Raw genomic sequence first — 27945 nt, 5'->3', positions numbered from 1 at the left:
CTCCACGGCCAGGAGGCGGGTGGTCCGAAGACAAGGAAGTGGTCAGGGCGCCTGCGCCGCCCATTCTGCGGCTCGGGCGGGCTGCGCAGGCGCACAAGTACCCTTTTTGACCGTAAACATCCTGCCGATTTGAACCAAGGATTTGGGCGGCCGGAAGAGCCGCGCCGTAACGGCAGCCATCTTGTTTGTTTGAGTGAATCGGAAAGGAGGCGGCGGCCGCGGCGGTGGCGGGAGCGGCTCCGAGGCTACACCGCACAAGGGCTCCCCCTTTCCCCGCCCCCTCCCCCGACCCTTTCCCCCCTCCCCGGGCCGCCACCCCCCCCCAGCTCCCCGCGGAGATACAGGTAAGCGACCCGGCCGATCCCCCCTTCCCGGGCTCCGGCTCCCTCCCCCCTGCTCTTTCCCCGCCGTACTGCTGTGGGGACGCGGCGCGGAGCGGCGGTGTGGGAGGCGGCCGCCCCCCGCGTGCTGCCTGCTCCCGGCCAGCGCCCAGTTCCCCCGGAGCGCCCGGACCACTGCGTCCCGGATCCGCCCTCGCCTGGGGTCCTCGCTGCCCCGGGATCGTGCTCCGCGCCTGCTGTGTTACTAATGGTTCCGCTCCACTCGGCGCCCCACAAAAGCCCCTCCGCTGTGCGGAGGTCGGACCGCAGGAACATGCTGATGCTGCGGGGAGAGGAGGAGGGAGGTTTGAACCAGCCCGCTCTCCAGTCCTGGCCAACCCCCTCGGGGGGGAAAATGGCTGTCTGCAAAGACGCGCGGGTCTCAGGGCGGGAGCCGGCGACGGGAGGCTCCTGGGCGGTCGCGGTGCAGCCGGGTGTGGGGTCCGGGATCCGTGTCGCGCCAGGCATGCGGTGGCCAGTCTGTGTACTGTATTTTCGTTTTTATAGTTGGGAATCTCAGAAATTGGGGCAGGCTGTTTTAAAATACGACAGAGTAACGTTGCTTCCCAGGACTTGAGTGTAACTGGTTTTCCCCCCGTAACTTTTCTAAACTTTTTTTTTTCTTAAACGATTAATGATCCGAGTGTTGTGGAGACTCTCTGATGCTAGGTGCCTTTTTCGTGGCAGGGGAAGGCTTTGAGAATGCGCTGCCAGAATAGTGTAAGGTGACACTGTCGAGGTGTTCAGCTAGACTAAGCGGCCTTCAAATTTAAGAGGGAAACGCTTTAGAAGATTTCTTCGGGCTCTCTGATTTGTTAGGCTGTCCTCAGCGTTCCAAAATGCGTTGGTGTTTGAAGGGTTTGTGGAAGTAGGTTCTGTACTTCGGCTTCTCTTCAGAAGAGAAAGTTAATATTTGCTCTCGTTAAACTGTATAGGATAAGCATTGTCCGTCCCCCCCCCCCCACCCCCAAGGGTGCAAAAATCCTATTAAAAAACCAAATGCCAGTGAACTGAAAGGGTAGAGAATTTTGGAAACAGAAGCCTCCTTCTCAGGTTGTAAATACCTTTAAGTTTAATGTGTGAAGCAACTTTCTTTGAGAAGGGTTTAGATATTTTAAGAGTTTGTATAATCGAGGTTACAGAGGTGTTTTAAGGAGTGGACTCGGTGCTTTTTGTATTATACACAAGTAAGTCGGGAATTGCAGATTTTGAGAGATACTTTATACTTGAGTAGTTGGAGAAACTTGATTTTTTGTTTTTTGTTTTTTGTTTTTTGTTTTTTGAGACAGGGTTTCTCTGTGTAGCCTTGGCTGTCCTGAACTCAGTTTGTAGACCAGGCTAGCCTCGAACTCACAGCGATCCGCCTGCCTCTGCCTCCCAAGTGCTGGGATTAAAGGCATGCGACACCACTCCCGGCCTAGAAACTTGAATTCTTGAGAAATACATTGTGTTTTTCATTTTGTCCTATAGGTATGATCATGCTAACTAGGCAAGTTGTTTTTTGAGACTAGTGTTTGAATCTACTTGGCACTACATGTGCTGTTTCCCTTGATTGTCATTGCGCCTGTTGAATATACCTACTTTGTAGTTGAGAAAGCTAAACGTTATATTTTATTGCTGTTTGGAGAGCTGGGGAAAATCGGATGATGTAGCCCAGGCTTGCCCTGAAGAGCCTCGTGTCTCGAAACTGGGAATTCTGAGATTACAGACACCAAGTACAGGCTGAACTTCATACACAAAATGACTTCTTAACCCTTATAAATAAGGAAGGAGGGAACAAAATTTGAAGCTAAAATTAACTGTCAATATTAGAACCAAAGAGAGTAATATGCAGACCAGACATGTTCTCACTGCCTCCCCTTAGTTTTTCTTTGATCTGCCAGGCCACTAACAGCTCCATTTTTATTTGACTTGGGTATTGATGTTTTCCAAAGTTAGCAAAACCCAACTATGGTCTGTGCATGCTTGTATAATAGGACGGGTGAGGTATATAAAGAAGAAGAGCAAAGCTCTAATGCAAAGCAGGATTGTGTCTTGACTCCTAGTGTGGTAGTTTCTATTTCGGGTAGGTATGCGCAAGTGTTTTAAAAAGAGCATATTCACATACACACAAAATAGTACAAAAGTGAAGACCCACTTACCAGAAGTAGCTGTTGTCACCAGTTTCGTAAGGACTCCACAGATCCTTTGCGCAAATGCACCTAAGTACATACAATTGACCATATCCCTAGGCTCCCCACCCGTGGACTTAACCAATCACAGACAAAAAGTGCTACCAAAGATACATCTTTTGTTGCCTTCATATTTTCTATGAAGGTATTGTTTGTTAAACCAGTGAAAGGTTTCGAAGACCCCTTTAGCCAACCTATGGACACTGTTTCCCCCATTATTCAGATCATGAATAGGTCATTTTGGTTAATAAAATACTGCTAACTTACAGTGCACACCGTGTTTTCTTAGACATAAAGCTGTTGTACAAATAGTATCCTGAAACAGTAACTTTATATGTTCTGACATACTGACCTTTAACTCAGTGGAAATGGTCTAGATCCGAGCCTTCAATAGCTTTAAGCTATGCATGTGTTTGTGTAAAATGAGAGGGCCATTGTGCCTTGGTGTGTGTAGGAAATTGACTGTAGGACACACTGCCTCTGGGATTACAGCTCCCTCCCATACCAAGAAAAACACCTGGAGATGCTTACATTCCCCGATATACCACATCGTTTAGGGAATAGGGACTCTTCAGAGCTGGGTGTGGTAGCACACACCTTTAATCCTAACACTCAGGAAAGCAGCGGAATCTGAGTTGAAGGACAGCCAAGACATCACAGAGGCATCCTGTCAAAAGACAGCGGAACCTTCAGATATGAATGGGGCAATATATAGGCTATATCTATTAAGTCACAATGGCCTGCCGTAGTGGTGCAGGCCTTAATCCCAGCACTCGGGAGGCAGAGACAGGCAGGCCACCCGACATCTGTGAGTTCAGGGCCAGCCTGGTCAACAGAGGGAGTCTAGGGCAGCGAGGGCTACACAGAGAACCTTGTCTCAAAAAAACCCCATTAAGTCACAAAGACCCTCTCCAGTAGTGTTCTAAGTTTGGCCTAGACCTTTTTCATATTAGTACCAAGCTGACATCATTGTTTCGGGATGCCTTACATTGTGTTGTGTAGAGGCCTGTGTTTTCAAGTCACTAATGGTAAGGTAGATTATTTCTGGTGCTTTGATAAGTTTGATAGGTTGTACTGTCGAGGCAACCAAAACTACACTTAGGGAATATACTTACCTGTGTGCTCTTTATTCTTAGGTAAAATCGGGCCGATGCAGTCATTAGGACATTAGGCAAACCATTCGGTGCCTCGTAGTTCTTATTCTCTCTCTGCCATGTGTCATGTGTCATATACACATCCAAGTATATATCTTTTTTCTTTCTTTCATTTTCTTTTTTGAGACAGGGTTTCTCTGCCTTGGCTGCCCTGGACTCACTTTGTAGAGCAGGCTGGCCTCGAACTCACAGAGATTTGCCTGCCTCTGCCTCCCCGCCCCCACCCCCCACCCCCGGATCAAAGGCATACGCTACCATGCCCGGCCCAAGTATATCTTTAATGTTGATGACTGGAAGTGTAGTTTCTGTCCAGAAATCATGAACGTGTGAAAGTTTCATGAGTCTTTGCCAAATTGCTCTTCAAAGAGGGTGCACTAGTTTACTCAATGGCTTTCCTGATAGGTGAGTGAAGTGCGCTGCTGCTGCTGCTGCTGCTGCTGCTGCTGCTGGACATTGTAACAGGAGCATGAGCTTCAATTAGACTTTGTTTCTTTGGAATTAAAAAGCAACTGCTTTGTTTTTGCATTAGTGCCTATGTTCTAAATACCATCATCAGTTAAGTTGCTTGCTGCTATAGAAAAAATAGAAAAAGATGGTTCAGAAGTCATTGCATTGACAGCTCTGTTTAGTATCTAGTGCAAAGGTCTTTAGTAAAGGATAACAGAACTTAGAATCTCCAAATCTACTGATGAAACAACCATATTTTAAAGTTACAGGTTGGTATTACTGAGGGGAAAGGTGCTTGTGGTTTTGCTGGGTTCAGATACAACCTAATCATTGAGTGGCTGCTGTCACTCTCACTTCCCCTGGGAGAATGCGCTCCTGTTACTAATTGTTTCCCAGATTAATTTTAGTACTCTGCTTTCCTTACATCTCCCACCGCATGCCAAAATCTATTTAGGAATCTGCCTCTGCATAGCTGGAATGCTTTAGGCACAGTCCTCCAGCCAGCAGCCGAAGTATTGCCACAGCCTACTGACACCTGTTGAGACATGCTCGTAGGTTTGTTTAACTTCTAACTGTCCAGAATTTCTTACATTTTTTAATGAAGAGATCAGCTGGTATATCCTATTTTCTTAATAAACACGTATTTAGTAGCTGTCTTGTGGCCAACAATTATCGTGGCAAGCTTTTCTTGTTACTTGGAACACAATGTTTTGGGGTTTTCACGTAGGACCGTGACTGCTAAGAACACATAGCCATATTGAATTTCTATAAATTTTCTAGGTTTATTTATAACACTGGAGATAGTTGAGGTTTTGCTGTAACAGACTTTACAATGCTTGGAAGCTCTGATTTGCAAATGAAAGGCTGTCCATGATTATGGTAAGCATATTGTTTTATAAAATACTTAGTGGCAGACATGTAACTCTTGAAGTATTATTTAATACACCACAGAGCATTTGATCTACTTTCTGTTCTAGAATTCATTAGTTCTCACTCTGATATTTGGTAGAAGGTTACAGGATTATAATAAAGAGTTGATGAAGCTTAGTTTTTGTTTTCCTTTGAGACAACTTTGTATTGTAAATTAATGATGCTCAGAATATTAAGCTCAGAGCATAAGAATTTCAACATCCTTTGTTATTAAGTGTTGGAGGAGAGGGCTGAAACAAGCCTGGCTGTTTCTGTCTTGCTCCCATAGTGCCATCCCATAAATAATATATCATTTCCCTTTCTCTTTTCATCCCTTCAAACCCTCTCATATACCCCTCAACTTCATGGCCTCTTTTTCTTTGTTCTCTCTCTGTGTGTGTGTGTGTGTGTGTGTGTGCGCGCGCGCGCGCATTTGCACCATGTGTGCATTCCGAAATATAAAAATAAAACCTGTTTGTATAATATTACTTGTATGTATGTTTTCAGGGCTGACCATTTGGTATGGCGCTTCTTTGGGGGAAGACTGTTTCTCCTGTTCTCAGCCTTCCTTAATTGCCTCTAGTTCTTTGTCTAGGGTTGAGGCATGTTGAGCTTCCTTCCTTCATGTTAGTATGTCTATTAGTGTTTTCCTTGTTCAGGCCATGTTTTGGCAGCCTTTTTGGTGAGACTTCATGGATGTGGCTTCTGACATTTCTAGAAGACAACAGTCTCATAGCAAACTTCTACTCCTCTAGCTCTTAAGATCTTCACCACCCCTTTCTGTTCAGTGATCCCTGAGCCTTAGGTGTAGGAGTTGTGTTGTTGATGCATCATTTGGGACTGGATTCCACTATTCTGGATTTTGGTGGGTTCTGACTCATAGTTAATGGTATCATAGCAAAGAAGTTTCCTTGATGAGGGGTAGGAACTGCATTTATCTATGGATCTTAGGATAGTTATTTAGACTGTTAGTTAGGCATTGTGCAGGTTTAGTAAAATGGTTGTCGGTTCTCCTCCAAGGGCCATGGCTTTCTACTAGCTAGGTTTCCAGTAGCAGGCTTGAGTTCCCTCTTACCGAGCACATCTTAAGTCCCACTAGGGAGCTTTTGGTTACCACCAAGACGTGCATGTCACTCCTGCACTCGTAGAGTTATTGTGACTTGCTGGTCTTCACTGCGCTTCATACGCATCGCATCGTCGCTAGGTACCCCTGCTGGCTGCTTCCCTTCAGATCCTCTGGCCCAGCCCCCAAAGTGTTTGGTATTTAGCATTGGCAACTTGACTTTCCACCTGAGGAAGCCAAGGGCAATGTTTGGAGGAGCCTCTTGGACAGCCCAGACCAACTATTCAAAAAGGAGGGTTTTTCATGGTTCATGGTCTTTGGCTCTTTGAGGAACCATTGTCAGCTAGGTGGGAGATTGTTATTTAAAGTATATATGTATATCTGTACGCCGATTTATGTTTGTAGGTAGGTAATATGACTCTTAAGACTTTCAGACATCCTCACTGTTATTTAACCCCTTTCTGTATTTACCTCCCTGCCTCTTCCCTAATTAACCCACCTCATTCCCCCATCTCCCCTTCAGATCACTTATGCCCTGCTGTTTCCTTTTTTTACTTGACTGATGTCTGCAGTTACTCCAGGTGACTTACATACTTAATATCTAGGAAACTCGGGAGAGAAAACATTCAGTGTCTATCTTTCAGGGTCTGAGTTGGCTCACTCAGTATGATCTTTGTTAGTTCTATCCACTTACCTGCAAATTTCATCTTTCTTTACCACAGATAATATTTTTTGGTACACATGAAATCTCTTGCCTCTGATACCTTTAAAACAAAGTTCCTTCTCATCAGAAGAAAGAATGGGCGTGTTGTGAGTTAAAGTAGAAGCAAATCTTCATTTTAACTTTACTGTTCCCTTTCATGTGGAAACATGTTAGAGTTACTCTGTTCTTGGTTTTTAAAGCTAATATTAAAAATGTCTGCATATTCTCCAGCATTTGATGTTGCTCCTCCCGCCCCCTTTAAATCCTTTGGATAAGGGTACAGTTCTCTAAGTGGCTTAGTGACACTGGAAATCATTTCATGTTATTTCTCAGAGGGATGTCCTTGGCTGTGAACTCTACTTTTTGCCTGTTTACTAATTGAATTTTGTGTTTATTTCTTGATGGTTCCTTACGTGTTCTAGATTCAAGTTCTAGCGAGATAATGAGGCCTCTCAGTTTGAGTTCTCGGCAGTATTTCATAAAGCAAAAGATTTTATTTTGATGAAAGCCAGTTTACAGAGTTCATTGTGGATAGCTTAATGTGTCTAAATATACTTATCCCATTGATACCTTTTTTCTCTCTCTAAAACGTGCTCTGGTTATACATTTAAGGCTGTGGGTTTTGTTTAGTTTTTTAAAAAAATTTTTATTCAGATTCAGTTTGTTTCCTTTGTGGTGAATTAGGGTTAACATAAGATGGTCAGGTGCTTGGGTGGTGGTGGTGGTGGTGGTGTTTTGGTTTTTCAAGACAGGGTTTCTCTGTGTAACAGCCTTGGCTGTCCTGGACTCGCTTTACAGACCAGGCTGGCCTTGAACTCACAGTGATGCATCTGCCTCTGCCTCCTGAGTGCTGGGATTAAAGGTGTGCACCACTGAGCCAGACATGGAATGATTTTAAACTGGACATTCAGGTCTCTACTCTCTTTGGGTTTTGTCAATGTGTTACATGTGCAATGTTCCTTTGAATCTAGAGAACACACAGGTTGCACTGTGAATCCACAGGGGCACTATCCAATAGATATAATCTGAATTTTTGAATAATTTTGTATAGCTTGTGAGGTTTAAATTTATCTTTATTGATTTTACATTTTGTTTCTGTTTGGTTTTGGTCTGTTGACCCATTCAGTCTCTCCAATTTGTTGGAAAATTTCTCATTCCTCCTTTGACTTTTTCTTCTGTATTTTTGTGAAAAGTCAGTTGGAGCTACATACCTGTCTATCTGTGGGTTCTGTTTGGTTGCAGTGATCCTTGTGTGCATCTTTCTGCCAGTACCATGGTCTTGACTTACAACTATGTAAGATTTAAACCAAATGAACTTGTTCTGCTTTGTTCTCCATTTTTGAACTTGTTTCGGCTTTTCCAGCTGCTTTGCTGCTCCCTATTTGTTTAGAATAATCTTGTCTATGGTTGTGGGGAAAAATACACTATTTTGATCGTTGTATTAAAATGTCCTTGAACCCATATGTATGCTTACTGTACTGCCTGGCAACTATAGGTGTGTTGTAGAGAAAAGTGGCTCCCAGCAAGTGTGCTCACAGCGTGTGTATTAGCGTTATCAGCAGTAGCCCAAACTTAATAAAGAAATGATTGATCTCTGGCAGATGAGTGGCTAAGTAAATTGTTATTTGTTTCCTCTCACAGAGAGTTCCTCAGCAGTAAATGGAATATAGTATTAATAAATAGCAGGGTGAATAGATCTCAGCAACATTGTGCTAAATCAAAAGAAAGCCCATCTTGTAACTTATATTGTGTTGTTTATATAAAATACCAAAATAAGATACACAGAGTTTTGTTTTGTTGGGTTTGTTGTTGTTGGTTTGGTTTTGTTTTTTCAGATAGGGTTTCTCTGTGTTGGCCTTGGCTGTCCTGGACTCACTTTGGAGACTAGGCTGGCCTCGAACTCACAGTGATCAGCCTGCCTCTGCCTCCCGAGTGCTAAAGGCGTGTGCCACCATGCCTCGCTGTTATGCAGAGTTTTATTTGTCAGGGGTAAGTGAGGCAGGTTTTCTGGAAACCCAGTTGTATGTCTTGTTTATAGTGGTGAGTACACACATAACACGGTGGTGTAGAGCTAGAATCAAACCATGCCACTGGCCTGGTTTAGAGAATATCACTATTGAATCAGAATCGGCTATTTGCGAATCTATAATCCTTTCAAAGTTAAAAGGCCAAAACTATTCATATTTTATTAAAGGTATGTTTTTTATTTCTTAAAAGCAGGCCTCTAGCATTTTAGAGAAAGGACAAATTTTTTTGACCCCCGCCCAAAAAAAAAGAAAGAAAAAGGTGGGACTTAACATCTTCTGTGAAGGGGGAAGCTAAATACATAAAGCAAAAGTTTTAGATAGTCTTAAAATTAAAGTGTTGCTATGATGTGTTCCTCCTCCTACCCAGTGGGACCACCTGTCCTCTCAGTTTTGCTTGAACACTGAAAGGCTTGCCTCAGCAGGCGGTCATTGCTGCCTGTACAGGGTGCCTTTCTTGTTTGGGTGTTTTTGTTTTGTTTGTGATCCTGGGGATTGAGCCTAAGGCCTCATGTGCTAGGCTTAGACACTTCTCTTTTCCTCTAGACACTAGCCAGTGAGCAGGATTATGTGCATTATCAGCAATTAGATTAGAAATAGAATTAATACTTGCTTGGACTTAGAATAAGAAATTTTTGATGATAGTTCTTACAGTAGCAAGTAATAAAAAGCAGTTTGACTCCTGTCACTTCCCTTCCTGTCTTAATACTTGGGATGGGCTTGGCCCTCATATTAAAATGATAAGATTATTTTGTAAAATGCTTACTGTATTTTCAGGTTCTTTATATATAGGAAACTAGTGGTTTTGTGGGTTTTTTGTTTTTTTTTTTTACATATCTTAATAAATATTTCAGTCCTCACATGAAACTTAATAACTTTTTTCTCTCCTCAGGTTTCTTCTTATTTCATAGCAAATAAGAAAAAATGTTCTACGCACATTTTGTCCTCAGTAAAAGAGGGCCGCTAGCCAAAATTTGGCTGGCGGCCCATTGGGACAAGAAGCTGACCAAAGCCCATGTGTTCGAGTGTAACTTAGAGAGCAGCGTGGAGAGTATCATCTCACCCAAGGTAGGCCTGCTGCCGGCGCGTGTGTCCACGTGTCCAGTCACGTGTAAGTGGAACTAGTAAAAGAGTTGTAGTTGTATCTGGGAAGCAAGGGAAACCTATAGGTAGATTCTGTAATTTTCCTCCAGTGTCTTAATCTTCATCATTTAGGAGAATGATGATCATAATGTATAGAGTGGCATTGAGAAATAGCAACCAGCATGACCCACGCTGGTATTGGTGTATGAAGAGCGGCTCTTTGCTAAGGCGAGTGGGGGAACCTGGGGACAGTGAAGGTAAGCAGAGACTTGTTCTTTAAAGTCGTGAGGAAAAGTCTCTTTGTAGTAGAGGACGTGGGCTTCAAGCTTTTGTTTGCTCTGTAGCATTCGTCTGGTTTTAAGATTTAATACCTCACAGATCTTACTGGGATTAAAGGTGTTTCTTCACATGCTTCCTAGGATGGTTCTGATTTGTAATGTTCAGTAACATAAAGAATTGACGGGTGAGAAGCATCAATAGTCCTATCACTCAGAGAATAATTTCATAGTAGTGCTTGCCTGCTTGAATATGTAGGTGCATATGTATATAATATTAGTTTTATTGTATATATAAATGTAAGTTATATTGCCTTGCAATTGACTACATTCAGAAACAGCTATGTTTATAGTTCACCTAACTGTTGCATAGCACCAGAGTCCCTTATCTATCTACAGAATTTACAGGATTTGTAACAGGCCTCAGCTGACATGAAGTAATTCATAACATCATTATAGGATTTTAAGTCTGGATTACAAACCCATAAGTCATTGTTTGCTTGCACTGCTTGAACATGACTTTCCTAAGCCTTCTGTTGGGATAGTTTACACTGTTTTTAATTTTTTGAACTCTTAATTCTTCTGGTTCTGTGTTATACAACCATTAAAGAAGTGATAGCAAAAATGATACAGTGGAGAAAAGGTAGTTTCTTCAGGCCAGAGCAGTGACGTAATGAGGACAGGTGCTTGTTACGCACACCTAGTGACCTGATTTCAGGTCCCTAGAACTCTCATAATAGCACAGTGAGGCAGCTGTCTCCAGCCCTGTGGCTTGGAGGAGGCAGAAACACGGGGAACACCACCCCCTTCCCCAAATAAAAGGCTCTGTAGGCTACCTAGCCTGGAGTCACAGCACAGTGGCAAAGGAGGAGAAAGAGTATTTCTTTAAAAAAGAAAAAGTACAGTCGTTTCCCCGCCCCCATAGTAGTTTGGTAGGTTAAGGTGTTTGCTGTCAAGTCTGACCACCTGTGTTGGGTTCCTATGATCCACATAGTGGAAGGAGATAGAACAAGCTGTCCTCAGGCGAACACACAGATACACCACTAAATAAATGTAACACATGGAGGAAATGTGGCAAGCAAGTTCTGACCTGTGGCATTGTCCTTTAATCCTATGGGCATTATACACACATTCTTAGACCAACACTTGGTAAATTCTTTTCTTAAAGGGTGGTCTTCTTAATAAGTAGTTCTAGAACAAATGGTATCAGCATGTATGAAAATGAATTTACAAACACATTATTTCTTCCAAAAATAAGTTAACTCAAGGTCCTAGACCTAAAATGTGAAGTAGAAAACTCCTAGAAAGTAACCTATTAAGACGCAAAAAGGAGCCAGGTATGGTGGCTCGCACCTTTGTTTAATCCCAGCACTTGAGAGGCAGTAGATCCTTGTTAGTTCAAGGCCTGGTCTACAAAGTGAGTCCAGGACAGCCAAGGCTGCACAGAGAAACCCTGTCTTGAAAAACAAGCAAACAAACAAAAAATCAAAAAGGGAAAAACCCTATTTTTATAAAACAGACCAAAAACCTAAGTCAGATGTTAATCAAAAGAAATAAGCAGAAAGCAAGCAAATACATTTAAAGGGGTTTTCACATCACACGCTCAAATAAAGACAAATTAAAACAATCCAATGTAATCACATGCTTATTGGAATAACCAAAATCCAAAACCTTTAGAAAACTAAGTGGTGGGTGAGATTGTGGAGCAAACAGGAGCACCTTTATTGTTAGTGGAAATGTGAATAGTTTGGTCACTTTGCATTGTAAGCTAGAAGTCCTTTTTCTTGGTATTTACTCAGAAGTGGTTGAAAACTTATCTATATTTAAAAGCAAAAATAGATGTTCATATTAACATTCCTCAAGAGTTGCCAGAAAATGCAAAGCCTTTAAGGGATCCTCAGTAGATGAGTTGATGAAGGAGTACATCAGCAGCGCTGCTCGCAAAGGCTTCCTGCTGCCGGGTTCTGGCTCTGGACACTCTTCGAAAGGCAAGCTATGAAGATAGTAAAAAATGAGGGCTGGGGAAAGAAGGAAGTGTGGCGGGGCAGGACCACAGGCTTGATGTTAGTGCAGTAAAACTGTGGTGCCTAACTGTGATGTGCATTAGTTTGCACAGCTGGTCCAGTTATATGGGAATGTAAATATATATGTGTGCTTATTGGCTAAAGTAGGAACTAGGGAGATCACACTCGTTTCCTTAACAGCCATACATATCAAAGTATTTTGCCTTTAAAGGATGCTTGTTGTTGTGTAGAGTACTTTGTACACTACAGAAAGTCTGAGGCTGATAGATGAGAGTGTGTTAACAGACACAGACGGTTTGGCATGAAAAGGTTTTGGGTATTTTGTGGGGGGCAGTACAAACTACTTAGCCTTGTAATGTGGGAAGCTGTTTTGAGATGGGGACCTGACCTGACACTGATGAGCATTTCTTGTGAGGAAGTGGTTCACTGGTTGGGCCTGTATCGAACTTGTGGTGCTCTGGTAACTGCTAGCTTCTGTGAACTTTCCAGACTCCTCCCATTGGAAAAGCTAGACCAGGAGGCAGTCCTTTGTTAGCACATACAGCCTGTGATCTGCTTACTTTATGATGTTTGCATCCATCTGCTTGAAAGCTTATCTTACCTCAGTTTACCCACTCTAAACCAAAGCAGTGCAAACACTACATTTTAGAAGTTGCTAATTGTAGACAAGGAAGAGGTGATGTCTGCCTTAGGTAGTGGCACCATCTGTAATTTGAAAAAGCATAAACCACATACAAGTAGGGTTTGTTTGTTTGGTTTTTTTTGCACTAATTAGGCATAGGATATTAATTAGAAATTACTTTTTGTGTCCTAGATTTGAGATTTGTTATAATTTGATATATCTAAAAATTTATAGTAGCAAATTTGTTAATTTTCCTTTAAATCACATAAGATAGCCGTAAATACACAGACTAGCTTATAAATAGGGTCCTAGAAAAATGCAGTGTAGTCATATAACTAAAGCATAGTTTTAAGCATGTGTTTCTGACAAGTGTGTTTTTACCATACAACATGGGAAGCTTAGGTTTTGGTTATGATTTGAAGAACTTCTCTGGGGAACTCTTGAGCTTTTATATTTTTTAGTTTTTGAAATTTTTTTTCTTGTAACCAGGAGAATTTTGAATAATTCTGCTTAGGTCATTAATACTGCCTATGCAGCGCATTGACAGTGGCTTAACAAAAGGAAAAGTGTTAAGGGGACATTCCAAAACCTATCTGATTGGCTGGCAGGCAGCGCAGAGGCATCCCAAAGCCTGAGTGTTGTGCTCGGTGCTGCCTGTCCTTTTCCTCCACCACACACCCTGTCTTCACACAGCAGGAAAGGGAAAAGGACAAAGGCATTCTGTTACTCTGAAAGTCTTTCTCAGAAATTCCTGGCCGACTTCACCCTTACGTCTCAGTTGACTGAAGTGTGTAAGCGTGCTTAGTCAATAGCAAGTTTTAACAGACAGGGATGAAATAATTGGGTTTTTAGGCCAGGAGTGTTTGCTTCTAAAACAGAACCACAGTTGACATTCTCTTTGGTGTGCTGATGGTAGAGCTGCGGGAAGACTTGCTTCATGCTTCACAGCTGCGTTATGTCTGAAGGAATTCATTAACTATTGCTGGACAGCCAATGCTAGGCGAGTTCCTCGAGAAATTGGTAGGGCAGTAAATGGTAAAGTGCAAATGTTTATTAACTAACTTTGAATCATGCAGAAAATAAGAAAAAGTGAAAAGTCCCCACTAGCACAGGATGGACATGCACTTTAAAGTACACTTACCTCTGTGTCTAAAGCCAAGGAATTTCATCTTAATGTCCACTCAGGTGAAGATGGCGCTGCGGACATCAGGACACCTCCTCCTGGGAGTAGTCCGCATCTATCACAGGAAAGCCAAATACCTCCTCGCAGACTGCAACGAAGCGTTTATTAAAATAAAGATGGCTTTCCGGCCAGGTATTGCACTTTCCTTTCTTTTTTAACCTGTGAGGTTTCCCATACCTTTGGTGGCAAGTGTTAAACCCATGTGTTAGGGTGTGTGTGGGGGTGTGTGTGTAAGGAGCCCTACAAAGGAAAGGTCAAGTATTCTTAGAGTAGGTGTTTAGCCTCAGCGACTTACATACAACAGTTGAAAGCTAATTGATATGTGATGAATTTTAAAAGGTGGCTCAGAAAAATGCAACTGTTTGCTTTGTTTTGTTTTCCTGAAATTTTTTAATATACTTTTAAAATGAAATCCTGAGAAGTTTCATTTAAATGATCTTTGTCCTGTAGTTGTTACTGTCTTGCGTAGGGTAAGATTTGGCTCTAGAATTGGATTCTACCAACCAAAGTAAATAGTGCCTGGAGTAGTCATTCACCTGAATTCACATTCTGCGGTTTTAACGCTGATGAAGTGCTATTCTGTTTAGAATGATCTGGAGATAGGCTGGGACAGCCAAGCTGACAAGGCGCTTGTAAGCAAGCAAGCAAGCTCAGGCTCCAGTGCCCGTGGAAAAGGCTGGGAATGGTAGCATCAGTATCTTCCTAACCCTTGTCCTAGGGAGGAGGAGATAGGGTCATCCTTAGGGCTTTCTGGCATGCCCTTTAAAGACTTAGCTTAAGGCTTACTCAGCACCTAGCTGTTGTTGGAGCACTAACACTGTGTTCTGTGCTACCATGGCAGCAGAAGAGGTGTTTCAGCCCCAGGGACTTCGCACGCCCTGCCTACCAGCTTGTCTGGGGTATAACCTCGGGAGGCTGTCCTCAGCTGACCTCTGACCCACCGGTAACCTGCCCTGCTGGGCCCTTCAGCCTTCGTTTCTCTTTTCCAGGTGTTGTCGACCTACCTGAGGAAAATCGGGAAGCTGCTTACAATGCCATTACTTTACCTGAAGAGTTTCATGATTTTGACCAGCCACTGCCAGACTTAGAGTATGTCTGCATCTCTCCGCCTCTCCCTTCACTTCCCGATCCCTCAGCTTTTAGATTGTTAACATATTACTGACTGAGTTGTATTCGTTTCCTTAGAGTGCTTGATACTCGTTTACTAGGCACCTAAAGTGTACATTGATTTAGGAATGTGTTAGTTATAAGATGTCCAATTTAGGAAAATGTTCCTCTCTGAGAAAATGCTGTGGGTATCAACTTCTAACGCAGGTGCAGTTTGAGAATTCTGGTAGGCTTAGGCAAGCCCACGTATCCTGAAGATTCCTCTGGGTTGCTGTCAGTGAGTTCAAACTTGTTTCAAAATGATTTTTTTCAGGGATTACATGTTACATATATAAGCTATACTGAAAGTTGCAATTTTAAATACATGTATATGATGATTTGCATTGTCTAGTGAAGAGTGCAAAAGTATCGTTGTTTAAAACACATTTAAGCCGGGCATGGTGGCACATGCCTTTTATCCCAGCAGAGGCAGGTGGATCACTGTGAGTTTGAGGCCAGCCTGGTCTAGAACGCAAGTCCAGAACGCAAGGCTACAGAGAAACCCTGTTTCAAAAAACCTAAAAAGGAAAAAATAATAATAATAAACCGTACATTTAAAAGGAGGAAATTGCACAGAGACAGCTGTTTTGGCGGAGTGCTGTTGTATATTCCTCCTTCCTGGCTCTTACGATGTGATGGCAAAAGCAACTGTAGTTTTTGGGTAGCACAGTTGACTACTGGCTGTTTACCACACTAGTTAACATTGAGAACCTGGGATAACTGGGTCTATAAATGAGATGGACTGAAGTCTCTGAGGGGTGAGAGTCTCCTGGCCAGGTGTGGTGGCGCACACCTTTAATCCCAGCGTCGGGGAGGCAGAGGCAGACGAAGCTCTTACGTTCAAGACCAATCTGGTTTACAAAAGTGAGTTCTAAGGCTGTTACACAGAGAAACCCTGTCTCAAAAAACAAGCAACAACAAAACAAATTTAAAAAAAAAAAAAAAGAAGAGGAGGAAGAGTAGCCTCAGTTAGGTATTCAGTCCCAAGGACAGGCTGTATGTGGCAACAACCATGTTTCTCCATAGCGACATATGAATAAGCGCCCTGACGTAAACTCACTTCTAGCTGCTACTCATGGAAGAAGCACGAACACCCGTTCCAGGAACAGTTGTATGTTTTGAAGAAACTAAGGTCACAAGACCCTTGCTTACGTAGAGCTTTCCATAAGGTCTCAGAAATCTTGCAGGCCATCATTCTTAGACTGTGTTCCAAACACCAGCCCTCTACATGAAATTCTCCATTTATCTTACAACAAATGTTCTTGCTTTTTGAAAAGATCTGTAACCTACTTTTTTTTTTTTAAACCAATTTTCCTGTTGTGTTAATTATGGCTAGATGCCAGTTTTTCCACCCCTCAAAAATTTGCATTTTTAAAACATTTATAATGCTATGTTTGTTTTGGTTTGGTTTTTCAAGTCTCAATAATTAGCTCAGGCTATCCTGGAGTTCACTATGCAGGCCGTTCTGGCCTCAGACTCAGACCTACCTCTGCCTCCTGAGTACTGGGATTAAAGGGAGGTGCCACCGCCATCACTGCCTCTCAGAAGAAATGTCAGTGATTCTTAATATATCCAGTCCCATTTAAGTGTCCCCAGTTGACTCCTCTAGGTTTAAGGTTTTTCTTTTTGGTTTAGGGCTACATGAAGTCCAGAGCCTGCATTTGATTGATCTATCCAATAAATATTAGTCTTAGGGTTCTAGCTCTGCATATCTCTTTTTTTTTTTCCTTTGCCATTTGTTGATCATGTGTTTCTGCATTTGCCAGTAGTGTTCTCCTCAGTGCTTAACATTTTAACATTATGTACTTTTAAATTATATAACAGATGGCTATTTGTTAGTAGATACACAAGTTTCAGAAACTAATTTAGAAAAAAAGTCTCAAAGTTGAAAGGGGTATGTAGAAAAAAAAATTGGGGTACTTTGTGAAACTTGATAACATGTCTTTGAACTTCTTTTAAAGTGACATCGACGTCGCCCAACAGTTCAGCCTGAACCAGAGCAGAGTGGAAGAGATAACCATGCGAGAGGAAGTAGGGAACATCAGTATCCTTCAGGAAAATGATTTTGGTAAATGTGAATTGCTAGTTGCTAGTCATCTTTTTGTTATGTCATTACATTACCAAGAAATACAAAGGATGCTAGACTTAACATCATTTCCTTGTGGATGGAAAAACTTCATGTGTCTAGTTTCTGTCCTTTAACAACTTGCCTTGCTACTGCATGTCAGGCATCTTGTCCATTAATGTACCAAAGTTGAGGTTCTTGCTCCCCACGCAGTGAGAGCATGCATGTATTTGAAGTTGTGTGTAAAGTCCAAGTGCTACCTATAGTAATGTTCACTTTTGAACTAACCATTTTGGAACTGTTAGTTGCAGTACTGTAGACATTCAGAAACTTGAGTGGTCAGATATGTAGTAAGTCACTTTCTCTATGGAAAACAGCACTTTATGTCAAAGTTGAAGCCTATGAATGTTAATTGTGTGTGCTCTGTTACCGTATACAGTTCTGATAGCTGATTGACAGTTTGAGTTTTATGTTAGCTATTCCCCAGAAGTACAAAGTTTATGCCAGATATTTTAAATTTTCCACTAAATTATGAGCTTTTGCAACAGTGGCATTTCTGACTTGCACAGCTGATGGCATACCTAATGTGTTTAGGTGACTTTGGAATGGATGACCGTGAAATAATGAGGGAAGGCAGTGCCTTCGAGGATGACGACATGCTAGTGAGCACCAGCGCTTCCAACCTCCTCCTGGAGCCCGAGCAGAGCGCCAGCAACCTGAATGAAAAGATTAACCACTTAGAGTACGAAGACCAGTACAAGGATGACAATTTCGGAGAAGGAAATGATGGGGGTATATTAGGTGGGTTGCTGCCCTTTAAGTTCTGTTTCAGAACCGCCACCAGCCCCTGAGCCCTAAGCAGCTATCTAGATGCTAATGTGTGAGTGGGGACCAGTTCTCATTCTTTCTGGAAAAGTAGCCAACATGGTGAGCTTTGTATGTTGCATGCTTTATCAGAGTTCTGAGTTTCACTAGTTGTTCAAGCTGCTAGTTTATGTTTGACACCTAATATGTAGATATTTTTATGGAAATGTGAACTGAAAATAAGTTATATATAACTAAGTGTTTTTCCTTTTATAAACTACCTTAAGAAAAACAGATACAAATTGAATGCAGGTTTAGATTTAATCCCCTTAAACCTAGTGTTGTTTTCCCCTGGATTAGTTACTGTGATTTTAGCATTTCTTTTTCAGATTTTATCTTAATTTTCTGTTTCAGATGACAAACTTATAAGTAATAATGATGGTGGCATCTTTGACGATCCCCCTGCCTTGTCTGAGGCAGGGGTCATGTTGCCCGAGCAGCCCACACCTGATGACATGGATGAAGACGACAATGTGTCAAGTGAGCACTTTTGTTTCCCAATTCTTGGGGTCATGGCGTAGGAACTAAAAAGACATGTCACAAAACAGATACACAGATTTATCTGTTGGTAAACAGAGCGCCCTTGACTGGCTTGGCTAGGCCTGATGGTCAGTTCTCATGTGTTCAGTGTTGCTTACTCTGTGCCAGTCCCCTCTTTGTCGTATATTGGGGTTGACCTCTGCCAGGGCTGCCTGGCAAATATTGAAGTGGTTTTCTTCAGAGCTGTGGGGTTCTGTTACACATCCTAAAGGGCTTTCCTTTTCCATTTGTAGGGTATGCATGTTTTACCTAAGTCTGTTACTGACCATGTTGCTTTTGCAGTGGGTGGTCCTGATAGTCCTGACTCTGTGGATCCGGTTGAACCAATGCCAACTATGACTGACCAGACAACACTTGTTCCAAATGAGGAAGAAGCTTTTGCATTGGAGCCCATTGATATAACTGGTGAGTACATAGATTTCATGGTGTATAGAACATAAGGTCCTGGGTGTTGTCTTTTCTCTGCTGTTGAACACAAGCTTCTTGCTCTTAGATCTATCACAGTCTTCACTCTGTCCATTATAATTTTATGTCTGGTGGAAGAGCTGCATAGGGAGCTGCACCGTGTAAAATTACAGAACAGGTCTTCTCTTATTGTCTACCTTAGTCTTTGAGAGCATCAACAACCTCAGTAATCTTGGCATCATCGAGGTGGCTTGTTGACCAAAGACGCTTGTCCGCAGCCCGAGGACCTGGCCTGCACATGTCCTCCTACACACAATGTCTCTCTCTCTCTCTCTCTCTCTCTCTCTCTCTCTCTCTCTCTCTCTCTCACGTCCTCCTACACTCTCTCTCTTCTCTCTCTCTCTCTCTCTCTCTCTCTCTCTCTCTCTCTCTCACGTCCTCCTACTCTCTCTCTCTCTCTCTCTCTTTCTCACGTCCTCCTACACACTGTCTCTCTCTCTCTCTCTCTCTCACGTCCTCCTACACAGTCTCTCTCTCTCTCTCTCTCTCTCTCTCTCTCTCTCTCTCACACACACACAACACACACACACACACACACACAACACACACACACATTTTAGAGTATGATGACAGGGTTTCTTTGGAGAATAATCCCATCAGTAAGAATGATATTTTGCTTTGGGAGGAGGGAAGGAAGTACAGCTGGAATACCATTTTGAAGAGAGACCCCCAGTATAGCTTTTTTTAATGTTACTTAACCTTGTGAATGTTTTTATATGAAACCTGGCCTGTTATATGTGACAAGGTGAGCTTGAATTAATCCCAGAAGTTTCTGTGAAGATGCAGGTCAGGCACTCTTTCCAGAGCGTTATGAACTAGCGACAAATGAGTGAGATATGTCGTGATGCTGTTTCCAGGCCCCGTGATTGGCCCTGGGCTTCTTCCCTTCATCCAGCAGCTCTGTGTAGCTGTTGTGTATGAATCGTAGCTTGGGCAGTAAAAGCCATAGGACTGGAACTAGTTCTTGACAACTCAGGCTACTCTAGACTGAGCATCTGACAGCTCCTATAAGTAGTTGGCCTATTCCAAGCAAAATAACAGTTTTCATTTTGTTAGTTTAGAAGTTAGTTTCTCAGTCCTACTTGACACACGCCTTTAATCCTAGCACCTGGGAGGCAGAAACAGTTAGATCTCTGAGTTTGTGGCTAGACGGTTCTGTGTATGCAGTTCCTGCCAGCCCAGGCTATAAGGTGATCATGACTCCAAAGCAAAAAAGAATCCCTCCCAAATGGTCAACATGCATACCTACAGGTAACATCATACGGACTGAGCAGGTTATACTTATGTGTAGTATTACATGCACATACACATACAAGCGGTAACAATTAAAAGCTATGAATGTAAATGAAGGGAGGAGCACGTGAGGAGGAGGGTAAGTCAAAACTTAGCACTTCATACCTGACACATGTGCTGTGTATACCAATATGGTTTTTAAAAAATCTATGAATTTACACATTCAGCAGATTTCTATTGAACAACTCTGCTGTAAATATTGTTTGAAAACTATCAGTTTCAAAACTGTCATGCTGTCTTCATGAGGGCTTGCTCCTAGGATCTGGGTCTAGAAAGCATATGATAACAATCAGGCCAAGAGGAGGAGAGTGTCCAGGCCGGCCTTGTACGGGAGTGACTGCATGTTCTTCTATTCTAGTCAAAGAAACGAAAGCCAAGAGGAAGAGGAAGCTGATTGTTGACAGTGTCAAAGAATTGGATAGTAAGACAATTCGAGCCCAACTTAGCGATTATTCTGATATTGTTACAACTTTGGACCTGGCCCCACCCACCAAGAAGCTGATGATGTGGAAGGAGACAGGAGGAGTGGAAAAGCTTTTCTCCTTACCTGCGCAGCCTTTATGGAACAGTAGACTACTGAAGGTAGTGCCGCCAGCAGGCTTTATTTTGTGTGACGTTTGTCTCAGGAACGTTGATTTCTGAACCTTTGTTTAAATCACTGGTGATCAGACACTCTTCAGTTGCTCTGTGCTTTTTTTCCTATCTTACGTCAGAGTGTGCTAAGTGCAGCACTGCCCAAGTATTAATGGGATGCACTTTTCCAGGTGTAGAGTGCTGTTACTATTAAGAATAGTATATTCTCCTGGGTTTCCTATGCGAAGCTCTGTTGTCCTGGTGTTCAGTGTGCTTCTGGCTTCATGGAAATGTCCCCCCACCTCAACCACAAATGAGTTTTCAGCTCGTTTGAGTTCCAGACTACTGCAGGCCAGGCAGGTGCTCTTCATTCTCAAAATAGTCAGATTTTACATGCTTGTTAATAAGTAAGAATATATTGTACTGTGACATGTAAAATCTCACACAGTAGTTAAGCTATCTGAAGGTAGGATGGTATTGTGACAGTTGGCACGTTCCATTTATTAATGGAAATAACGGCAGGCAAACAAATTTGAAACTGTGACCCTTAATAGATACAGTTGTTTGCAAATTTGTTTTCTTTTTTTTTTTTTTTTGTTTTTGTTGTTGTTGTTGTTGTTTTTGTTTTGTTTTGTTTTTAGAGACAGGGTTTCTCTGTGTAGCCTTGGCTGTCCTGGACTCACTTTGAAGACCAGGCTGGCCTTGAACTCACAGCGATCCACCTGCCTCTGCCTCCCAAGTGCTGGGATTAAAGGCGTGCGACAACACATCCCGCTGTTTTCAAATTTCTAAAATGGTTGCAATTATAATTTGAACACTTGTTTTTCAAATGAAACAAGAGAATGTGAAGTGGAACTGCTAAAATGTGCAGATGATGGTTGTTGATTACAAACTGTATTAAAACATTGCTTAATGAGACTAGAGAATACACATGCTCATGAGCGGTCAGTTAATACGGCTCTATAGTTGATGTTTTGCTTGTTTTGACAGCTCTTTACACGCTGCCTTACTCCACTTGTACCAGAAGACCTTAGGAAAAGAAGGAAAGGAGGAGAGGCAGATAATTTGGATGAGTTCCTCAAAGAGTTTGAGAATCCAGAGGTCCCCAGAGAGGAACAGCAACAGCAGCAGCAACAGCAGCCGCAGCCGCAGCAGCCGCAGCGTGAAGTCATCGGTCAGTTCTGCTGGGAGGGTTCCCAGATGAAGCTTGGAATGCCTTAAAGTTCACCTGGGTGCTGTCAGAACAGCAGTGGTGTAGGATCAAGGGGTGTGCTCAGCTTGAGGGCATGGAGATCTTGAACCTCCTCGCCTTCCGAGACTGGAACTCATCTTCAGTACCTGCACAGGGCTGGAAGCCAACCTCTTTTAATAACCTTTGTGCTAGTGCCCTGGCCTTCTACATTGGGGAAAGTAACTATATCTGTGCCTTAATTACTAATTTTAAAAGCAAGTTGTCCTGAAATACTGTTGTAAAGAAAGCTCTTTTCTTCTGACGATTGCAGATGAGCCCATTATAGAAGAGCCAAGCCGCCTCCAGGACTCCGTGATGGAGGCCAGCAGGACAAACATCGAGGAGCCGGCCATGCCCCCACCGCCCCCTCAGGGAGTTAAGCGAAAAGCCGGACAGCTTGACCCTGAGCCTGTGATACCGGTAGGTAAAGAAAGCATCGGGAGACGGCCATGCAGTTAGTTGCAAGAGGCATTTAAGGAGTTCTGATTCAGCGGAGTCTCGGTTTAGGCAGAGATGGTGAGGAATGAATCCAGAAGGGTGGCACTTGAATTTAGGAACCGTCTTTCTGTCTTAGGTGGGAAAGGATGTTAATGCGCTCAGTGGAGCCTGCTTCAGGGTGGCCCAAAATGTGTAACCTTAGTCTGGGTGACATCAATGGCTCCGAACATGTACTGGTTTATTTAAAAATTCCTGCATCTCCTCAGTACTGGGCAGGCTTTTAGTTGATTGATACATGCTTAAAGAACTGAAAACCCGTGAAGGAATAGCTGACTCCTGCATGCTTCAGCTGTCATGAGGTCTTGCTAGAGTAGAAAGACCAGCTAGGAATGACGCCATAGCATCTGCTTCAGAGCTTCCAGTTTTAAGTCTGTGGAATGCATTAATTTGAGGGGAAAGCAGGCATTTGGTAGCATTGGGCTCCTATTTCAGTCTTCATCAAAGCCTACTGACTGCTTATTGCCAACCTTGAGAACTTTCTCTGTGCCCTGTGCTGGAAAGGACTTGTCAGTGAGAGCCCTTGAGTGCAGAAGCCAGGGCAGTTTGTAGACCAGTGACTACAACACCGCTCTACTGGTAGTTTCATAAAGACTTTCAATGTTCTCGAATATTTACCTTAAAAAGAAATAACTCATACAGACTTGGGAAGCAGTGTCCTTTTCCGTGTTGCCTGCTGCTCAGTCCACAGCTCTTTCTGAAAGAGCACAGGATGCGTAGGAAGTTATTGTGATAGCAGCTTTAAGTCATTGACCTGATCCTACATTTTAAAGAAATGACCATTCAAACCGTATCTTGAGTTGCCTTCCTCTTCTTGTTGTTTAAGCCTCAGCAGGTAGAGCAGATGGAGATCCCGCCAGTAGAACTTCCCCCAGAAGAGCCGCCAAATATCTGTCAGCTGATCCCAGAGTTAGAGCTTCTGCCAGAAAAGGAGAAGGAAAAAGAGAAGGAGAAGGAAGAGGAAGAAGAGGAGGAGGTAAGACAGAAACTGTAAAGGCCTTGAGTGAGTATGTTTCCATGCCTGATTGAGCGGTTGTGAATCAGCAGATGCTTGCTGTGCTGGAATTCTTGAGTTTCCCTCGGGAAAGGTAGCCGTTTGCCTTTGCAGACAGCTGCTAGGCTTTGCGTTGCCTATGGTGGCTGCCTTTGGTCAGTAGTCAATTTCTTGCTGCTGTTGAAGCCCACCTCTGGTCTAACCTGCCTATGGCCTGGAAATCAAATAGCCAGACATACTCCATGTGTGAGTTTTAATTTTTTTTTTTTTTTAGGTGGTTGTTGTTGTTTTTCGAGATAGGGTTTCTCTGTGTAGCCTTGGCTGGCCCGGACTCACTTTATAGACCAGGCTGGCCTATAACTCACAGCTATCCACCTATCTCTGCCTCCTGAGTGCTGGGATTAAAGGCATGTGCCACCACACCCAGCCCTCCGTTTGTTTCCATTAGACCAGAAAAAGCCCTGGCTCCTGTGACTGGAAGTTTGCAAAGTTCTTTTCACAGGCTAGTGGTGTTTTAGACATGGCTCCCTTTCCCCTGGAGTACGCTAAGGTCCTTGCTAAAGTTTCATCTTGCTTATTCTGGATCAGTGAGAGAGCAGAACTTAACTAACTTCATTTGATATTCTGCTATTTGTATTTAAACCTTTGCCTTTAGAATGTTTTCCTGATAACTAAATGAAGTTGTTAAAATTCCTTCTCAAGACCGTTGTGTACACATTGAATATAGTTTCACTAACAGCCGCTGATGTTTCCAGTTCATCTTTATGTCAGTGACAGAAGTAGTTATTTTCCTTTAGTGTAATGTACACTATTTTAAAACTACAGTTTAGTTTCCCAATCTCTATTAGATGATGCCTTAATCTCAGATTTTATAAGTTTAGGGTTCAGAAGCCAGGGTAAAATAAAGAGTACATTAATAACTAACGGCATGCGGCTTTTAATGTGTAAATGAGTTACTTAGCTGCCATGCAGGGTTTGGGTACTGGTCAGTGATGACAACCTAAAAAATTGCACTACAAAGTTAATATCCATCATTAATTAACCTTTCCCAGTGTCTAGATTGCCATTACCCAGTGGTGCCCATTGTGCTGTGGGTTACCTAACTGACCTATTTTGCTTTGTTTTATTTACAGTTAGATGTAATTGAAAGAAGCATTATATTTAATGTGGCTTGAGTCCTTGCACAAGATTCTTAACTGGGGGGCCTGTAACAATCCATGTCCTGTGCTGTATAGACCACATCCATCCATGTAGGCCAATACAGACATGTTCTAGTCAAATGCTTGCTTACAAGGGCCTTCCTTTGTGATCAAGAAGACAAATTTCAAAGTTCATAGCAAATGGCAAATGATTTTGAAGCAGCAAGATTGCAGTTTTCTGGAGATGAAACAGTCATTTCATCAGGGCAGTGTTTTCAATTTGTGGTCATTTATTCAGGATGAAGATGCGTCAGGGGGCGATCAGGATCAAGAAGAAAGGAGATGGAACAAAAGGACTCAACAGATGCTTCATGGCCTTCAGGTATGTCCGCATGGTCTACAGCGAGTCCAGGCCCCAAAAGCAAGGCCTGTTAGAGCCTTGAAGCATCTCTTTGTGGACATTTTCCCCGGGCTGCATCGTTTCAGAGTATCTTGGCTACACACATATGAATTGTAAAGCTACAGCGTAAATCTAGAAAGCATGTGAGTGAGGGACCTGTAGCCATGGTTATCCTGAAAAGCAGACCTGTAATGTTGTGATAGAGAGAGACCTCGTGTGTATTTGTATGTTCTGTTTCATTACCAAAGTAACGTGTCAGTAACCCTTGGCCTCAGTGTTCCAGACCCAGATGGGGCCTGAGCATGCAGGAGATCCCTGGCAAGTCCTTCAAGAGTTCCTATAGTAGAATGAAGAAATGGCTGATAATTAGGGTTTGAGGTTTAAAGGGAGGCGGTTTTGTTTTTGTTTTTAACTTTAAAATCTACTGATTATGTTTCCTATGTCACATCTATATTATAGCAACTTTGCTTAGTTCTTGGACTTTATTTTGCCTTTAGATGTGTCAACATGTTGTAACCCTTTACCTTATTGAATAGCATAGGAACCACTTGCCTAGCCACACGAATGTCCACTCCCAGCTCCAGCCAAATACAGTTTACTTTTACCAGAACCAGAATTGCATCGAGTTACTACTTCATCTTGGGAGTTACTAGAACTCATGTGCGTTGTTCTGTTTTGTTTTTCAGCGAGCTCTTGCCAAAACTGGAGCAGAGTCGATCAGTTTGCTTGAGCTATGTCGAAACACAAACAGAAAACAGGCTGCAGCGAAGTTCTACAGCTTTTTGGTTCTTAAAAAGCAGCAAGCCATCGAGCTCACGCAGGAAGAGCCGTACAGTGACATCATTGCAACACCTGGACCGAGGTTCCATATTATCTGAGAAGCTAGACACGCTACAGCTAGTGTTATTCACTAGTACGTACAACTTGCCCCCGTGTGTAGGGCACCAGAACCCTTTTTTAAAGTTTTTAGATTTTTGTTTGTACAAAATCTTTGCCTTTTCTTTCTTCATTTCCCCTCAGTGTTTCTAATTTGTCCACCATCTTTTAAGGGAAACTGCGTGGTTGGGTTGGGATTGTGTTCCTGGAGAAGACAGTAACCCAAGAACCCAGAAGACTTTTTAACAGTTCAGAACAGATGTGTGCAATATTGGCGCATGTAATATGGAGTAACAGTCAAAAATCCCCCATTTTCCTTAGTTTTCCATTACTGTGTTGAGAAGGAAAACCTGCATAGGAAAATGCCTGACACTTTAAGCTGTGGTTTGAGTCCCTTGACAGGAAGAGGAAATGTCTTCCCCTCGGTGGCACCAGCAGCCTGGTTAACCACTGTACCCAGGGATAGTGTGTAAAGCCTCATGGTTATCTTTTTGATCATGTTTTAAAGTAATTCCATAATGAGCAAGAATTTGTGAATTTGTGTTGTGATTAATGCTCCTCAACTATTATGTTCTGAAATCATTCCATGAGTCTTAGGAACGCTGGCGCTAGCGCAGCTCAGAATGATCAGAGATTTCTCCAGACTTCTCCAGTGGCCTGACTGACGCCAGGGGCTGCAGGTCACTTTCTCAAAGATGTTCAGATGTTTGCTCGAGGAATGAGATCATGAAAATAGAGATTCCCCTGCCTGCCTGCTGAAGGGCAAACTGATGAGAAACTACACCAGGTTGACTTTCCTTTAAGCAAACAGTGCTGTAAAAACTAATGGCTTCTCTGATATTTATTATAAATGTTAGTACTGATCTCTTTCCAATGCTGCACACTCCTGTATTTGAAAATATTTTAATAGCTTTGCAACTGTAATCTTGTATCAGTTTCCTATAATTTAAATGGAGAAAGACATCGAGATAAAGGCTTTATTATTAACAGACCAGATAGCACCAGAAATTATGTGACTATATGAATATCAAAGCAGGTCTTCACTTTGTAGGGCAAAATTATGTTGAAAGTTCTAGCATAAGTGTTGGCACTTTTATTGGGGGGGGAATCAATTTTAAAACTAAGAATTCCATGTATACCCAGTAATTTAAAATTATGTGAAATATTTTAAATTTGTGAACTCGTAATTACTATTTTAATGATTCAGTTTCTCGAATGATAATTGTATAAAATTGATCTTGCAGTTTTATTTTCAATACGACGTGCCTGTAAACCATGGACATCCCCTTTGTAAAAAGACATTGTAGATAATTGAATGTTTGATTATAGAAAGGTCATTAGTTTCTTGTTACACATTTTGTTAGTCCGGTTTTTGTCGCTTATTGGGTTTAATATTGTTCTTGAAAATAGTTGATGCTATGTTATGTATAACTTTTCTAATAAAAGTTGTGTTTCAAGCTGTACATTTTGGAATATACTCAGTTGGTGGTATATCCCAGAAGAAACACTGGCTGAAAAAGTTAACATGGCCAAATACTTCATTTGCTTTACCTAAAATAATTCATTGTAATTGAGTGAATTTTTTAAAGACAAGCCTCTCAGAGACGGTGACTTTCAGAACAATAAAGATTTGAAGATTTCGATGGAGGTGGGGTGATTTAATAAATGGGTCAAGTGTCACAGAAAGGGAGACCTAGGGACGGGTGAAGACCAGAGTAGCTGGAACTGGAAAGGCGAGAGATGGAGCAGAAGCCGGAAAGATTATACTTAACGTCCTGTCCATTTCACACACCCAGTGAGCCTTCTGTAATAATTGAATAAATGGA

At 42.4% G+C, this 27945-nt stretch overlaps 1 protein-coding gene and 1 long non-coding RNA gene across 2 annotated transcripts; one reads left to right on the top strand and one right to left on the bottom strand.

Moving 5' to 3' along the window:
* The first annotated feature begins 123 nt into the window (after positions 1-123).
* On the top strand, positions 124-27582 carry RAD21 (RAD21 cohesin complex component). Its single transcript, XM_084747897.1, has 14 exons — positions 124-344; positions 9744-9919; positions 14041-14170; positions 15028-15127; positions 17146-17252; positions 17844-18050; positions 18468-18593; positions 18936-19058; positions 20770-20993; positions 21975-22158; positions 22487-22635; positions 23537-23686; positions 25142-25225; positions 25930-27582. Exons 2-14 carry the CDS (start codon positions 9776-9778, stop codon positions 26119-26121), a joined length of 1920 nt encoding a protein of 639 aa, XP_084604023.1. The 5' UTR covers positions 124-344; positions 9744-9775; the 3' UTR covers positions 26122-27582.
* On the bottom strand, positions 16124-17131 carry LOC311578153. Its single transcript, XR_014772776.1, has 2 exons — positions 16668-17131; positions 16124-16342 (listed from the first exon to the last, which is right to left on the bottom strand). It is a non-coding gene; the product is annotated as an uncharacterized lncRNA (long non-coding RNA).
* Positions 27583-27945: the final 363 nt, after the last annotated feature.

This window comes from Acomys minous (genome assembly GCF_964271855.1).
Source record: "Acomys minous genome assembly, chromosome: 12".
NCBI lineage: Eukaryota > Metazoa > Chordata > Mammalia > Rodentia > Muridae > Acomys > Acomys minous.
This window is presented reverse-complemented; position numbering and strand designations above follow the sequence as displayed.